Genomic DNA, 16,831 nt, shown 5'->3' with positions numbered 1-16,831 from the left:
TGGGTTCTGAAGCTATGCGAATCATACGTTTCTGCAGCAGGAGCCCTTAGTCTGACAGTTCCGATGACACAGTGCCCTGGACAGCTGCTTAGCAAAGGCACGCAGCAAATTTTCTCACGGCATTCTTGTCATACTGATAACATCCCAAACAAGCACACTAACTGACCACAGCATACATGTTGGGGTGTGTATGTGTGTTTTGCTACACTGGTCACAATAAACTGGCTTAGTTTGGAAAGGCATTTGTATGATGTCCCATTAGCTATTTCTACTAGACCTAAATGTTGACATTTTTACTTTGTTTTCTCTTCCCATAATCTAAATTAGAACATCCAGGACATTTGCAAAATATACTCTGTAGTCAAATATGAGCTCTGGAGTAGAAAGATATGTAGTTATTTTTTTTTTAATTCTTTGTGGGCCCACCACCCAGCTCCCAAATAAATACACAGAGACTTATTTTTACTTATGAATTCTGGGCCTTAGCATGGCTTATTTCTAGCCTGCCTTTTTAACTTAAATTATCCTGTTTCTCTTTAACTACATTTTGCCACCTCTGGGATTTTTACCTTTTTATTCTACATATCTTCCTTTCCTTCTTACTCCATGGGTGACTGTGTGGCTGGCCCCTGGCCTCCTCCTAGTCTTCTTCTTTTCTTGCTCTCCTCTCTTCCCTAGATTTCTCCTCCTATTTAGTTTCATTACCCACCAGCACCACCTATTTCTCTTTACTACCTAGCTCTTTATGAGATCAATCAGGTGTTTTAGGCAGGCAAAGTAACACAGCTTTACAGAGTTAAACAAAGGCAACATAAAAGAATGCAACACATTTTTGCATCATTAAACAAATGTTCCACAGCAACAATGAGTGTAACACTCATTAAGTAATATTCCACAACAGAGATAGACCCTGGTCTTAGTGACAGGGAGAAAGGAATGAGGTAGGACTTCTTGCCTTTGAATGAAGTGAATGAAGACTTAGTGTACAAACAACTTTGATACTCAGAATTACTAGGAAGGGATAATTGTTTAATTCCCTTTCTTCAGACAAATCACAATAGTTTTCTGAACGACTCAGAAGGTCTCTAATGCTCCAAAGCGCTACTCAAATGCCAAAGTTTATTCTGCTTAATAAAAACAAGACAGTGGTCCTGAGAGATGTGGTAGTGTGTTCACAATTATTTACCCTGAGGACTGTGGATGCCAGAGCTGCAGTCTCATGCTTAGGAAACATGGTTCTACAGAAAGACAGCTTCTGGGCACATTTACAGACATAGAAAAGGCAAGGGAAGGAAGGAGGGCTCGAAGGAAGGAAGACAAGGAAGGAAGCAAGGAAGGAAGAAGACAAGGTAGAAAGACAAGGAAGGAAGGAAGAAAGGAATGAAGGAAGGAAGGAAGGAAGGAAGGAAGGAAGGAAGGAAGGAAAGAATTCTGGTGTCTCTTCCATGTTATAGCTATAAAGGGCAGAAGTTCAACTCTAACAGGATATTAGTTCCTGAAAAGATATGACAGAAGTTGAATTTGATTTCTTTCCTTCAATAAAATAATGGAATCAGGGACTTGTAAAAGTCCTCAGCAAAACAGCAAAACCTCAGCTGAAATTTAAAAAAATAAACATATATCATAGCAAATCAGTGATATACACACAAACAAGAGTTTCCAAAATGAACAGAACATCAGGAAAAGATGGGCAATGTGGTAATTAACTACACATAACTGTTACAATGCTGTTACACCATATCATAGCTTTCCTGATAATTTTTGTCCTGTTCATAAGACCAATGATCAGATGCTATGGGAAGAGCTCTGGGAATTCATGAAATCTGGAAAATAGATATTGGGGGATTGCTGTAGGCATTTTGAGACTTCTGAAGGAGAGAACCAGGGGCAACTAGTGACTGTCTTTATGCCGTCTACGGGGATTCCATTTTAGCTACAGAATATTCTTTTAAAAGTCCTTGTTTAAAATCTAATTGCTATTCATTTAGTGGCTTCTGAAACAAAGTGTTTGTTTTGGTTTTTGGATATCTGTCTGACATAGCCACGGTCAGTTTTCCTAACACCATGGAAGAATGTTTTATTAGCAGCTGCCGCCAGCTCTTTGTACTACCTGATGACATTTTAGGTGGGCCTTTACCACATAGTCTTAAGTACCAAAGTTAAAACCACAGTTGCTCTCCCCCCACCACTATTCTCCTGGGCCCCCCCTTTCACGTGCACGTCTAATCCCACACTCCCTCACTAACCACAGATACTCTCTTGCCTTTGTAAGAACAAAGGGGCAAATGGTTCAAGAATCTTTCTCTCAATATCAGCAACAGTTTAACAGGGTCTTAGAATGGTGGAAACCGTGAGGTAGGTTTGGTGGCAGAGAGAGAGAGAGAGAGAGAGAGAGAGAGAGAGAGAGAGAGAGTAGAGAGAGCCCATCAACACTACTCTTCACACCTCTTAGCTTCTAACTCAGCAATGGATACAGTCCGTAAAGTTACAGTTGGTGTCTTGGCCTCTTTTTCTGAATCAGAAAGAACAAGGGATACATGTGGATAAGGAAGGAGACAACAGCATTTCCAGGGGAATTCGTGCCAACTGCAGCAACCCTGACCCAGAGATACTCGCTCCTGATATTAAGAATTTGGCAGGTATATATATTTTTTTTTTTTTTGGTTTTTTCGAGACAGGGTTTCTCTTGTGGTTTTGGGGCAGGTATATTTTTGAATGGAAGTTATTACTATCCTGCCTTTGGAAAAAAAGTAAAAAGATGTTACTATTAGGATATCTATATCAAAGTCAACTGATATTTCATATATAATCTCCCAAATCTGACAAATTAGCAAATTCAGTTTGTGCTGCTCCTTTGGAGCTAGGTAGATGGCAGATGGTTTAAGGTCTAGCGTAGCAGCTGAAACATGATAGGGAAGGTGGAAAGGAAGACTCCCGGAGGGAGGTTCTGTAGAACGTGTGACTGCAAATGGGCCCTCTTTGAAAATTCAGGTTGGTCTGCATCCACAGGCTCTCCAAGGAAGCTGAATGCTGGGTTTCCTTGGGGCGGAGCTGCTTGCTGGTGGTGGCTGGGGACAAATCAGCACAAGGGTGGGATCTTTTAGCATAAAAAATAACGCAGGAGACCAGGTGAACTCTGGCTTCTGACTTTACTTCCAGTTGCTAGCATCAACCCTTGCAGGTAGACCCACCTTCTGCTGGAAAGTGTGAAGAGAGATTTGTCTCTTGTTTCATCAGAGACACAACTTCTTGAAAGTGGCAAACACCCTCTTTCTTAGTTCACTTAGATCCACCAAGTCTAACGTCTGGAGTCCACCAGAGAGTTATTTTAATGTAGTCATATGTTCTCTACCCCAAAGATGCTTCTCTGTACACTTGCCATATGTCAGCCTCTGTTTCGCACACTGTTGCATACAAAGGTGACAAAGATGCCTGCTATCCTCAGATGTCAGAGTCAGCTGAGGAAATGCAAGTTTTAAAAATGAGTATGAGAATCTCAAAGTAATACAGATAATCTGTGGGCTGTTCAAGACAGACAGTGACACCCTGTAAGAGGAAAAGGAAGACGTTTTAGAGGAGACGGAGATGGCTTTTGAAATGTGTGTGAAGGAGTGGGGTGGACAGGTTCCTGGAGACAGGCTATCACAGAGGAAGTAGCATAAGTCAGGAAGGGAGGATGCAATCTCAAAATGATGTTTTGCCATTTGCAAAGAGAAGGCTCATTCTGAAGGATTGGAAACCTGAACATTTGAAAAATGAAGGGGAAGAGGTCCATGAAGTTAATTTTCTTTTAAAAGGAAGAAATAAGATATAAAATAAACAAAAACAATGTATCTTGGTTCCAGCACAACAGTCAGTAAGCCCCCACTTGGGACCTTTCCCTTCTGGTCCCGTACACCATTGCTCAGCTCTTACAGTCTCTCGCTCTCAGAAACTCATTTTTGGGTTTTCCTCAAAACTTTAGTTTCATTCCAAAGATCCTTGTGATTTTACAACCTGCCCAGGGAATGTTCAGTTACTGTAACAAGGGTAACCAAAGCAAGTTCGGAAATAACAGACTTATTTCCGAATAATACTGAGTTTTCAAACAACCGCCATATTATTAAATGATTCTCAGCGACACCTGACCATGACGGATGTTGATAAGTTGCAAACTGAAGCACCCCGTTAAATAGTGTTCCAAAATTTTAACTTCCTGTCATGTTTCATAGTGTGTGTGTGGGGGGGGTGGATGAGAAAAATTCCTTTAAAAAATACTAAAACTATTAGAAAAGAGATTAGTGAATTTATAATGGAAACCATTACTATTGAATTCTTTTATGGATTTGAACAGCAGATAGCTCCAAGGTTACTAGAGAATGCTGGAGAATACTGGAGCCTTTCTTTGTCAAATAAATCTACTGGTATGAGCTCGCCTTATTAATTTCACAGAGCTGGGGACACCATTAGGAGTTTAAGTCCTTCGAAAGTCAGAGCTTTAGAGAGCTTCCCATGCATGAATGATGATACTGTTAGTTCTCATCATTGAAATCTAGAAGATCACCATTCCTAATTCCCACAGTTTGGATCAACCCCGTGCGGTCGGATCTCATCTCACTCTATCATCTCCGCCAATCTTCTGTCTTCACAAACAAGTTACATCCAAGAAGCACAGCCCTCAGGACATGAACTTAAAGACACCTATCATCGGTAAGTTACGACAGAACAGCATATCCACCAGCTTCCTTCCTGGAAAGCTAATGCATTAACTTTAATATATTGGCATTACTAACATGTCCAATAACAATGTGCATGACAAGTCTATGGCCAACTGCTCGCAGAAGGCCTGGAAGGAGTCAACTCAGCCAGACGGCTTTGCTTTTTCTGGTTGTATGGAGGTTCCTCAGCGCTGGCAGGAAGGTTGGAGGCACAGGTGCACAGAGAGAGGGAACTGAAGCGATTTCTCAACTGACGATGCTAGGACCTTAGGTTACCAAAAATCTGTGCAAAAATGTGGCACCTCCTCATGAGTGTTTCCAGCACCATTCTATTCAAACTGACCATAACTTATTTTTTTAAAAAAAATAAAAGGAGAACAGGCTTTGTTTCAGTTTATTTCTGAGAGCTAATCTAAATTCTGTAACTGTTATTTATTTTTGTATCAATGCTGTGTGTTGCTCCAATTGATAGGACATGTTTATTGATTCAAGGAGATTCTGTGGATGAAAAGGCACAGGTGAAAGTTATATTAAACAGCACGAGGAACAGACCCTGATTCAGCTCAGGTTTGCTAAAAAAAGAAACGTAGATCGATATATTGGCTCATTCTCCCTTGAAAAGCTCCTGCAACCTCTCAGAAGGCTGTGTAACTCTGGAAGCCTACTCATGGGAATTTATCTTCAGCAGACAGTAAGAATACTGATAAAGATTTATGCTCCAAGATGTTTATTACAGTATTGCTTATAATAGTGACAAACTGGAACCAACTTATGAGGTAATGCCTCATACAGACAGTGGGAGCATTCTAGAGACAACCGTGTCTTCAAATAGTAACTGATGACATCACAATGTGCTTGCAATATGAAATAAAATCACCTTACAGGGCTGTAATATGCTCATGGATGGACACACCTATATATACATTTATATGTGTATGATGCTCAGTTAGGGCTGAAATGCAAACAGAAAACGGATGATTGGAAAATAAACTAAAGTGATTACCTCTGAAAAGTGGGGTGGTGAGCACTTTAACAATACCTTCTAGGGATGCTTCACTTTCCTTTCCCTTAGACAGGGTCTTGCTGTGCAGCCTGGGATGGCCTGTAACTTGTGACAACCTTGCCTTGGGGCCCCAAGTCTGAGACTATAGACATTCTTCACTATGACTGGATGGCTCAGTAATTATTAATCCTAAGTAAAAGCGGATAAATGGAACTTGAAAACCATAACACTATTTTCTTTTAAAGGGCAGTGAGACATAGCAAATAAAGGTAGCGTCAGAACATTCTGGTGGAATCTAGAACTTGTTTGAATTTTGCTTGGGCAGGGCCTCTTCAAACTCACAATTGTGCTGTAGCCTGCGGAGTGCTACCATGCTCAGCTTGCCTTATTTGGTGCCTATTAGAAAGATGGTCTTTGCAGCCAGTTAACTTCTCCAAAATATCTGTACGTAAGGAGGTGAGGATAATACGTGTTATTTACTATACTCTCCCTTAATCTGAATGTCTAACAAGCTGCCTTTCCAATAGACCAATCCAGAGGGAGGTGTGGAAGAATTTCAGAAAAGACAGGAAGCCTGGATCCCTCTGTGCTTTGGGAGAAAACATTTGAAGAAAAATGTGCTGTCATCTACCCTGAGCTCACAGATTCTAAAATTTGAGGCTGAGAGAATTTACTATGCTCACAAGATATTTGTCTCCCAACAATTAAAAAATGCACTGACACTTCTTAAGAGGTCATGTTATATTGAGACTTCTCACAGTTTGTAAGGGGATCAATTGTATAAATCTCGCGAGCAGTTCGGTAATGGGTCTCAAGAGGAATGTTGCTGTCGCTTGGCTTAGTGACTCCACTTCCAGCACTGCAGTCCACGAGATAATTAGGTTCAAACATGTGTTCAAGGAGATGCCAGGCCCTGTTCCATAGGATGGTGAAAATGGATGTTTAAATGGAAGGAGATGGGTACAAATTGCTTAAAACTGCACTTCTTAACTTCCTCATAAGCAAGGTATAACATTCTAGTTAAGAAAGTAGTATGTAGATATTACAGTCAGTATGATCCAAGCCTGCCCATGTATGTCTGTGAAAAAAATAAAGGCATAAATGTACTCTACGGAAGGATGGAGGAAAAGTGAAGTGCCGAAAGTAGCTAATTGGAGGAACATACCTTTCTTTTCATATTTTTCTATGTTTTAAAGTTTTCTTTATACACACACACACACACACACATATAAAATCTTTAAAAAGAAATTCTTAAAACTCATGTGTCATCTCTAAAAGCACAAAGGAGAGAAAACTATGGCAGATGCAGACTTGGACTGGCTGTGGCTATTCACATGCATGCAGCCTTCTGCTCCATTCTATTCTCACGGATGCCCATCCTCTTGACTGAACGCAGGACCTTGTGAATAGTGGCAAGCACTGAGCTGCCCATCCCTTCAATTCTCATCTTGGTGTCCCGTCCCTTTTCCTACTGTGAGTCCTATGTTTTTCATCTAACTCAGTGCCATTTCTTGAAATAATAAAAGCATGTCTTTATGGGGTGTTTTAGAATGTTCAAAGGAAAATCACAGCATCACGCCTGTCAAACATGTTATATGTCCTGGCCGAGCAGAAAGCACTGGGCTTTGGAGCCCAAGAGACTTGAGTTTGAGCGTTAGCTCAGGTTCATTTTCTTTAGAGGAGGTCTCATAATTCCGCCTTATAGACATAATAACTGTACCTAATGCATTTAGAAGTAACGTATCCAGTGCCTGGACTGCAACAACATTTTTTCTTTTTCTTTGCAATTAACATTTTAAAAAGATTGCTTTTATTTAGTGTGTGTGGGCGACTGCGCGCACGTCTCGGCACATGTGTGGAGGTTACAGAACAACTCGCGGGAACTGACTCTCCTTCCGCCACGCGGAGCCCACACTGCCAGGCGTAATGGCAAGTGCCCTCAACCACTGAGCTACCCTGCTGGCCTCCTTTCGCAAATGAAAACCTTAAAAGATAGACTATATACAAAACAAAACGCTCTGAAAATGATAACAAATTACTGCCACAGATAGTCTGTATCTGTCTGTATGCTGGGGATCCCTAAACAATGCCTGCTGTGAGCGAAATACAGACTTTATGCTGAAGCCTCTTAGAAGGGGAAATATTATTTATAGAAGATAACACATTTTGTTATTATGCTCAGGGCCAAAGGATTTAGTGTATGAGCAAGACTGCGAGAAGGTCATTAGGCAATATTTTAAACATAAAGAAATAATTATATTTTATAAAAGAGCAAATCAAAACTTAATATCACTTGCTTCTATCAGAGGAGGCACTCCCGATAGTCTTGTCTCCTTCCTTGAGTCAACCCGGTTCTTAATTCCTAGCCCTTCCTCTCAGGCAGCATTCAGTGCAGGCCACACCTCTCAGGACCCTCTACCACAAAAGTAGACCTCAAAGGCTATTCTGTGAGTCTAAATAGGCTTGTCTGCATTTGAAGAGCCAATAACAATTACACTGGTAGATATCCGGGGTCTCGGTCTCCCATTATAACTGACGCTTCAATAGCTACTTTAGATATAGCTTTGTTCATATATCCAAATACATGTGTTGCTTACATTTAAGATATATGCATATATTTAAGATTTTATACAGAAATATGGAATACTTATGCTAAAAATGCTGTACATAATTACACACACACACACACACACACACACACACACACCTGCACACATTTTATGAAGAGGCTAAACCATTGAAGGTCCTCCAATGGCCTGTTTTTCACATGTATGTTTGACAACATCATGTTAAATTACCTTTTGGTCTTTGCTAATGGGACATGTATAAACCTTTAAAGTTTTCATTTACATTGCTCTACATCACAAGAATTAGAAGCCTTTCTATAATGTTTCCCTTCTCTTTCTTTATGTGCCTTTATTTGATCGTGGAGCTTTCTGATCCAGACTTTGAAAAGCATGTAAAAGCATTTTGGCCTTTTGTCACAAATGCTGAAAATATTTTCTTCACATTATATTTTATAATTTGCTCCAGGTATTTTTATGTGTATAATTTTTGATATTTTTAGTACAGAACTTGTTGGTTTTTTCTTTGATGGATGCCTGGTTGGTATATGTGTGTGTATGTATATATGTGTGAATATCTATATTGTATTTTTCAGAGAGGTCTTCCTCTCTTAAATATTATAAATAAAGCTGTACTGTGGCTTTTAAAGATCTGTAGGTCAACCTTTTAATGATTTTTGTCTGTCTGTTTGGGTTTCAGCTGAAATTTATTTTTATGGAAGAAATATTTTTCCAGAGGGCTACTCAGCTGCCGCAGTATACTCTACTGAATTCTGGATCTTTCCTTTCAGATGCCCCTCTTTTCATAGACTAAACACTGTGTATTTGGGCTTTGCGATGGCTCATATATTTGAAAGCTTGGTCCACAGTTGACAGAACTGTTTGGGAAGAATTAGGAGGTGAGACCCTGTTGGAAGAGGTGTGTCACTTGGAGTGGGCTTTGCAGTTTCAAAATCCCATGCCATTTCTAATTCTCATTCTCTCCTCCTCCTCCTTTTCCTCCTCCTCCTCCTCCTCCTCCTCCTCCTCCTCCTCCTCCTCCTCCTCCTCCTCCTCCTCTTCCTCCCTCCCTCCCTCCCTCCCTCCCTCCCTCCCTCTCTCTCTCTCTCTCTCTCTCTCTCTCTCTCTCTCTCTCCCCAACTTGCAGATCAGGATGTGAGTTCTCAGCCGCTGCTCCAACATCATGCCTGCCATATTAAGCAAGTCCCAAAATAAATGCATTTCAAAATAAGCTGCCATGGTCATGGTGTCTCTTCAGAGCAGTAGAACACTAAGACTGGCCTCACTCCTGATACCCTAATGCAGAAGAATATAAAAATCAGACTATAATGGAAAAACTGGGAGTGGTGGTTTATGCCCGTAATCTGTGAACTAAGGAGGAAGCAGAATGTTAAAAGCTCCATGCCTGCCTGGGCTACATAGCAAGATGGTCTCTGTCTGTCTGTCTGTCGTCTCTCTCTTATTCACTCACACACATATACCATGCTGATAACAGAAGTATTAGTAAAGAGATTAAAATTAATGGAAAAAGGATAAAGTAAGTTTTGCTCTACATCAGACACTTCCTTGAGAGGAAGCAAAAAAGGCAAGGAGATTTTTGGTATTGTTCTCTCTCTTGTGTATGGTGACCGTTACAAGAATCTGTGGTATTAAAAAAATTCACAGGACTCTATGCCAAATTTTATTAAGTAGACATTTTAAAATTTAGAAAAGGATAGTATAGTCTAGACATCAGTTGTGAAAAAAGTACTTTGGGAAATGGATCCACTAAGTTGGTTTTCTCTTAACTATAATCTACCATTTCTCTAAAAGATGGACCATAATCATTATGTCTTCCCCTAAATCTTTTATTTTCTGTTCTGTACCAGTGACTACTAAGGTCTTTCACGTTTCTCCACAGAGAGTTTTTGTTGCCACAGAAAAGGAAGTTTTAGGCTATTTCACAGAGTCTCACGTCACAGTGAAACAGGGGAGTCCAGTTTCAAGGTGCTGGGAGGGAGTCATTTTCCTATAATACTTGCTACCTCATCTCTCCATTTTGTCTTCTCCTTCTCAATCGGCTGAACAGGAAGTTTTCCGCTATGGGTTAATGTGAGGGTGAAATGGGGCCGTTCATGTAAAAGGATTCTTAAAGTACCTGCGCCCCGCTGAGAGCTCGGCTCTTCTGTGGCATCCCTCTCAAGCGCCTCTCCCTAAAGCTGCCTGGTCATCTGAGAAGATGGAACTTCCAATGAGAGAAACCCCCACCAGATTGGCCTATGGGCGAGGCTATTGGGCATTTCTTTGATAGATGATTAATGTAAGAGCGCCCAGCACTTTGTGCATGGTACTACCCTTGGGTAAACGGTTCAGAGTTACATAAGAAAGGAGGCTGGTCAAGCCATGAGGAGTCTGCCATTGCCTCTGCTTCAGCCCTTACCTCTAATTTCCTGCCCTGACTTCCTTCTATGAGGAACTGTGATGTGGAACTGTAAGCTGAAATAAATCCCTTCTTCTCCAAATTGCTCTTGTTCATGGTGTCCTATCACAGCAATAGAAACCCTGACTAAGATACATGCAGACATACATACATACATACATACATACATACATACGTACGTACATACAGTCTGCGGTAGCAGAGCTAACATGGGAGTCCCACCATTCTACCATCAGAACATCGTACTGGAAAAGGTAACCTTAATTTTCCCATTTCATTGTCTTGTCTATAAAATATTGACCTCAAAGGAGTGGTAGGAAGATAGCACACGTGGGCAAAGAGCTCTGGTTCACCAGAAGGCATCGAACACGTGTTGTTGGGTTTAAACACGTCTGTGCCTGTGAAAGATAATTGTTATGCTCTCGGTTATAGGTGCATATTCATTTATAGAATGAAACAGATACAAGATTCATTGGATACATAAAAATAAACAATAAACGTTACTTGCTATTACATGCTTCTACTTTAATAGAATTTTAGTTTAAAAAATCAAAAGTTCATAACCAAGAAGGAATGGAGGAGAAATGTTTATTACGAGCTTTTTTATGCACCTTAAATTGATTTTTAATTAATTAACAAAGGAAAATATGCATATTTTATCTCCCACCATAATTTAAAAGTGCTTTCTCCTTTGCATTCTAATTTCATGTTATGATGCCAATCTTTACTTTAGGAAAAAAGTGTGGAAAATTCCACTTTTGTGGGATGAGCTAGTGCCAACCTATGGCATGAGGACTCATAGAAATCTCTCTCTCTCTCTCTCTCTCTCTCTCTCTCTCTCTCTCTCTCTCTCTCTCTCTCTCTCACTTAGGGGGTGGAGGAAATTTCATTATGTAGTTCTGGATGGCTAGAACTCACTATGTAGACCAGAGAGGCCTTGAACTCACAGGGATCCACCTGCCTCTGCCTCTAGAGTGCTGGGATTAAAGACATGTGCCACCACACACAGAATCTCAAAAACTCAGGACCTTTGGTAGAGCAGGCAATGCTCTTAACCACTGAGCCATCTCTCCAGGCCCATGATGAAAGTTCTTATCTGTTTCATTTACTTTGGTGCTCCTCGGTCTGGAATGGGGGCTGGCATGTAAACGACACCCACTACATCCATCATGACCTGTTTTTGCTCCTCCCCGGCAACCTATTTCAACACAGCCCGCCAGAATTTTCTACTAATGTGCAAGCTTTAGGAAGCATTACTCTGCTAACAGTCTCACTTGCAGGAAATGTCCAGGTCCTGATGCGGGCCAACAAGCATCCTGCATCCAAGGTCCTCCTCCATCCTCATCACCTCTCCCAACTTTCTCACTGTCCCCACTTCCTCACGCACACCAGACTGTTTTGGCTGATCCCTTACCTACCGGGCATCAGGTCCCACCTCACCAGGGCCTTTCTCTAATGTCAAAGGGCTGGGAGGTCTTGTTTCCCACTTGCATGCTACCCTACTGCCCCTTGTCCATCAACGGCTTATGGATGTCTGAGCACAATGGTCACTGTCTTACATCACCTGCATGTCCTACTTACTGTGTTGTTTGCTCTCTCTCTTCCTCTTTGGAATAAAATCTTTATAAGATCAAGATATTCAGAACACTTTTATCCCTTATTCTAGGTGCAGAAGTCTAGCACTTAGGATTTTTGGCACCCAGCTGACGTTCAATAACATGAATGAAGAAGAGGTTTTCATTCGGTGGGGATGGAAACCCACATCACCAGCTTCTCAGGGAGAGTGGAACACACGGTGTGAACTTCTGCCACAGGTCAAGGATCCTACCTGTCAGAGTCTATACAGCTGCACACAGTATAAGCAATGGCTCTGTACACATATTAAAATATCAAAGTTCTTTTTAGGAAAGAGTACAGCTTTATCCTCACTCCCACTTCCCTGGTTTTTAAAGGGATGGGGACAGGTTTTTCCCATTAAAATATATTTATTTTATAGGCAATTTTTTCCAGATCTGTCTTTTTCTTTCTTTCTTTCTCATACTGAAAACTTTAGTATTAGTTCCAGAGGCAACACATACTCCGCTTTAGGCTGGCATCATTTGTATTTCATTATTAGATGATATTAAAAATGTTGCTTTGACCTTTAGTCAGCCACAAGGCATGCTTATTTTCCTACTTCCTCCTGGATAACCTGCTGTGAGTGGGCAGAGGAGTGAATGCTACTCCCATCGAGAGGGAGCTGAAGCCTCCCAAAAGTTGGTAACAGAGGAGGCCTTTGGCTTGATTTCCTGTTTTATTTTTTTAACTGAAAAAAAAAAAACAATCTTATTTTACTGTAAGTAATCCCAAACCTCTAAATAGAAAAGTATCTGCCACTGTTCTTTGAAACAAGCTTCCGTTTTGGATGCACTGTCGGGACGCTGAGCATTGTACAGAACACCTTGACTGATGCGGGCAAGCTCTGATAAACTGCTAAGGACAGACAGACATGCTGCAATTTTAGTTTCTAAGAAAGTATGTGATTATTAAAAAGTGTAATTTCCTCTTAACTTCTTATCCATCAGTAACACTAGTTTTCTATCTCTTTCCCAGCTTACTTCTGAGATGTGCCAATGGTTCACTGTTAAGCAGCTTCCTTCCCATGCTAACATACTGGTTCTCTCCTTTGCTGATGAGCGCAAGACTGACCCATCTCTCACCAGATAAGTCTATCTCCCCAAACTGTCCCTGGATTTCAGTCCTTCTGCTGAAGAATTTATGCACAATGTCATCTATTTACCCAAAGAAATACTAGACAATACAAAGTTCACTCTCTGATCATGTCCAAGGGATGCAAAGTCACTTTATATTCAATGTTCCCAGAACCAATTCCAGTGACAATGGTCTAAACGAAGGACTGTCTTTCCTTTTTGGCTCTTTCTCTCCTGTATCCATCGTCATTAATTACAATATCGAAGGGAATAAAGCCAAGAGGCCTTCTTATTTAAATGCCTGTTTATGTTTGCAAAACACCCCTCCACCTGTTCCCTTCCATTCAACTGTTCTCCAAGTTCCTGACCATTGCTCTTCCTGATTGCTCTTCCATCTTTTTCTCATTTCCTCTTCCATCAGAGGCACCCTGCCACCACCTCTGGGCTCTTTCCGGGGCACTGCCACTGCCCCCATCCCGACACTTTCATCCTCTCTAAAGGATTGAGGAAGGGCCCGTCACACCACCTTTCAAAGCCAGGCTACCAGGTCACCTGGCAGCTCCAGCCATCACTCTTTCTGCCATCACTGCAGACACGAACAGAGGCTATATTTGTATGTTCGCACCTTTTAGAGTCCTTCCATCTCCAAAAATACCAAGAAATATCTGGAGAATTGCTCACTGTGGAATTCATCAAACAATCATTCCCACCATATAAAGAGATGTCAGAATAGTTTATGACTAAGTGTTCCCAGACTGTTGAGAGAAGAGGCAAAGGTTCTCTCTCTGCATTCAGTCCTACTGTTTTTCCTTCCCTTCCCAAGCCTCCTCATGTGGCTACCATGGCTTCCAGCTTTGACTTTTTAATCAGGCCCGTCTTATTCTAGTGGCATTCAATGCACACACCTTTGCATGGACACGCTGATCTAGACAATTTCCTATCTCATGTCTAAGGCATAGAACTTTTATCTCTCATCAAGTTTCTAGGGATAACCAACCCCTTTGCTATTAAGAATATGCACAAGCAGATGCTTTTAGGACATCATGGAAATAATATTCTATGCAAACCACTCTAGCAATACACACACTTTAGTAGGTTTTACCTTGTTCCCAGTATTCAGTATGTAGCTACAGCATCTTAATCTACCACCTGCACCCAATCATTCTCGTCTCTGGTGTAGTTTGACAGAAGATGGGAGTGGTATTCACTGTGACTTGGATCTGGGCTCTGCCAGCTCATGTTATAGATAAAGCGGTGGGATCTGTGCCTATTGCTGAAGCCCGCACAGCAAGGGACAAGGCTTAAGTGTGAACTCAGGTGCACAAAGCATGGTAAGTAACCGGCGCCTTGTCTCGGTCATACTTACTCGGTGAGGTGGGGGAGGCTGCACCTCCTTCTGTTGATGTGGTCGGAGGCTTGGTGTCTGGCATGGGCAGAGGCACAGGCCTGGCCATTGGTGGTGGCGGTGGCGGCGGCAACATTGGGGTGGGGAGGAATGGGTTGTGTACCTTGCCTTGACTGCTCCCATTGGGCTGCAAGGGGTTCAGAGAAAACACACACAAGGAAAAGAATAAACGGATGTCAGCTATTAGCTCCTTCTGCAAAGCAAGACTCGTTAGGTGCCTGTCAGGCACATCACAAATATTCAGGCTGTTGGAAGCACAGTGATCTTTTGTTCCCCAGAGGGTCACGTCTAGGAGCACTTTAGACCTGTCCGTCCCTGAATAACCAGTTCTTGCTTGGTGCTGTTTCAGCTACTGCTTCCCCCAACAATTTCAAAACATTTACAAAATGAATACAAAATATTTGTTTAATATCTACATGCTTATTAGACTGAGGTGTTATTCCTCCATGGGCATTTACATAGGTAAAATTATAATCACTATAATATATATATATATATATATATATATATATATACACAATGATATTTTTAATTTTCATTTCTTAAAGTTGATCTAAGACAGTTAAAAATTGTATTCAAGGAACATAGATATTTTCTTTCACATATCATATAGAATTAGGTACAAAAACTGTAATATTTGGCTATCAGATTTCTATTAGGTAAAAATACCAGCTCTGATTTGACTTATATCAGCGAATGCCATGGAACTTGTCCTTTTCTGGCTGCCTGGTATTAGTCGCAGAACAGCTCCTAGCAAAGTCAAGTTTCCCTCAGAAGACAACACGTAACTTATTTTCAAAGTCTTTGAAAAAGTCTTACGGAGAGACTATTCTCAAACCCCGTAAAATTCTGGTCAAAACGCAAAACAGGGCATTTGGCAGTTACAGAAAATGATGTCATGGCATTAAAGAGACCACATTGGATGTTCAGAAGTCAGAGTTGGTACCAGTGACCAGGTCAGGTTTTCATTATTTCCCAAGTGGCTTTCCGTAACGAGTTACAGCCAGCAATAGCCCATATGTAGACAGCAGGTCCAACCCAAAATTTAGTTGAAGGAGAGCCTATTGTCCTGGGCATTGAAGGATAAACTTAGTAATTCTTAGGCCCAGTCCTTCATCGGCACTCGCGGTATTTGCAGTATGTTTCCCCGGATGCTGTCTGATGAGCAGAAGGCTGTGCACACTCACTAGGTAGCATCCTTGTCTGTGTTTCCCCGGATGCTGTCTGATAAGCAGAAGGCTGTGCACACTCACTAGGTAGCATCCTTGTCTGTGTTTCCCCGGATGCTGTCTGATGAGCAGAAGGCTGTGCACACTCAGTAGGTAGCATCCTTGTCTGTGTTTCCCCGGATGCTGTCTGATGAGCAGAAGGCTGTGCACACTCACTAGGTAGCATCCTTGTCTGTGTTTCCCTGGATGCTGTCTGATGAGCAGAAAGCTGTGCATACTCACTAGGTAGCATCCTTGCCTGTGATTCCCTGAATGCTGTCTGATGAGCAGAAAGCTGTGCACACTCACTAGGTAGCATCCTTGCCTGTGATTCCCTGGATGCTGTCTGATGAGCAGAAGGCTGTGCACTCTTACTAGCATCCTTGCCTGTGTATAATTTCTGTGTGGACCCAAAGTCCACACGTGAATATTTTAGAATAAGTGAAGCAAATGAATACACAAGCAAAATGAAAAAAAGGCACCGTATCGATTTGTTGTCTAGACAGAAATGTATCTGTGAACAGATCGCCAGACATTAGTCAAAGCTGCCATGCTGGCTCAAATCTGCAGAATCAGGTCTTTCTGCAGGGGAGAAAAACCAACGACAGAGCAGGGCGACATAGCATCCTAAACCAGGCAATAAGAATTATGGCTAATCTGTGGATGCATGCATAGATATTATAAGAAAAGGAAATCAAATATGGCTTTCTGCTGGTCTTAGTTTATTATTATTATTGCTAGTGGCCTTGGGATACAGCTATTCATTGTAAACATGTAGCTTTATATTTGTAATAAAATTTGCGATTTTATAAAGTAACGTTTACTATTGGAATGTTATTTCAAAT

The 16,831-nt window shown here is 41.4% G+C and overlaps 1 protein-coding gene across 4 annotated transcripts in view; it reads right to left on the bottom strand.

Annotated features, from left to right (window-relative positions):
- Nfia (nuclear factor I A) overlaps positions 1-16,831 on the bottom strand; it is a 335,086-nt gene that overhangs the window by 32,124 nt on the left and 286,131 nt on the right. For all 4 annotated transcript variants that reach the window (XM_075946348.1, XM_075946347.1, XM_075946349.1 and 1 more), the window contains one exon: positions 14,740-14,905. In XM_075946348.1, coding sequence (XP_075802463.1) covers positions 14,740-14,905 — 166 coding nt within the window. The remainder of the gene's footprint in view (positions 1-14,739; positions 14,906-16,831) is intronic.

The sequence above is a fragment of the Microtus pennsylvanicus genome, chromosome 13, assembly GCF_037038515.1.
Source record: "Microtus pennsylvanicus isolate mMicPen1 chromosome 13, mMicPen1.hap1, whole genome shotgun sequence".
Classification (NCBI taxonomy): Eukaryota; Metazoa; Chordata; class Mammalia; order Rodentia; family Cricetidae; genus Microtus; species Microtus pennsylvanicus.
Note: the sequence above shows the minus strand (reverse complement) of the source record. Positions and strands in the feature narration are given on the sequence as shown.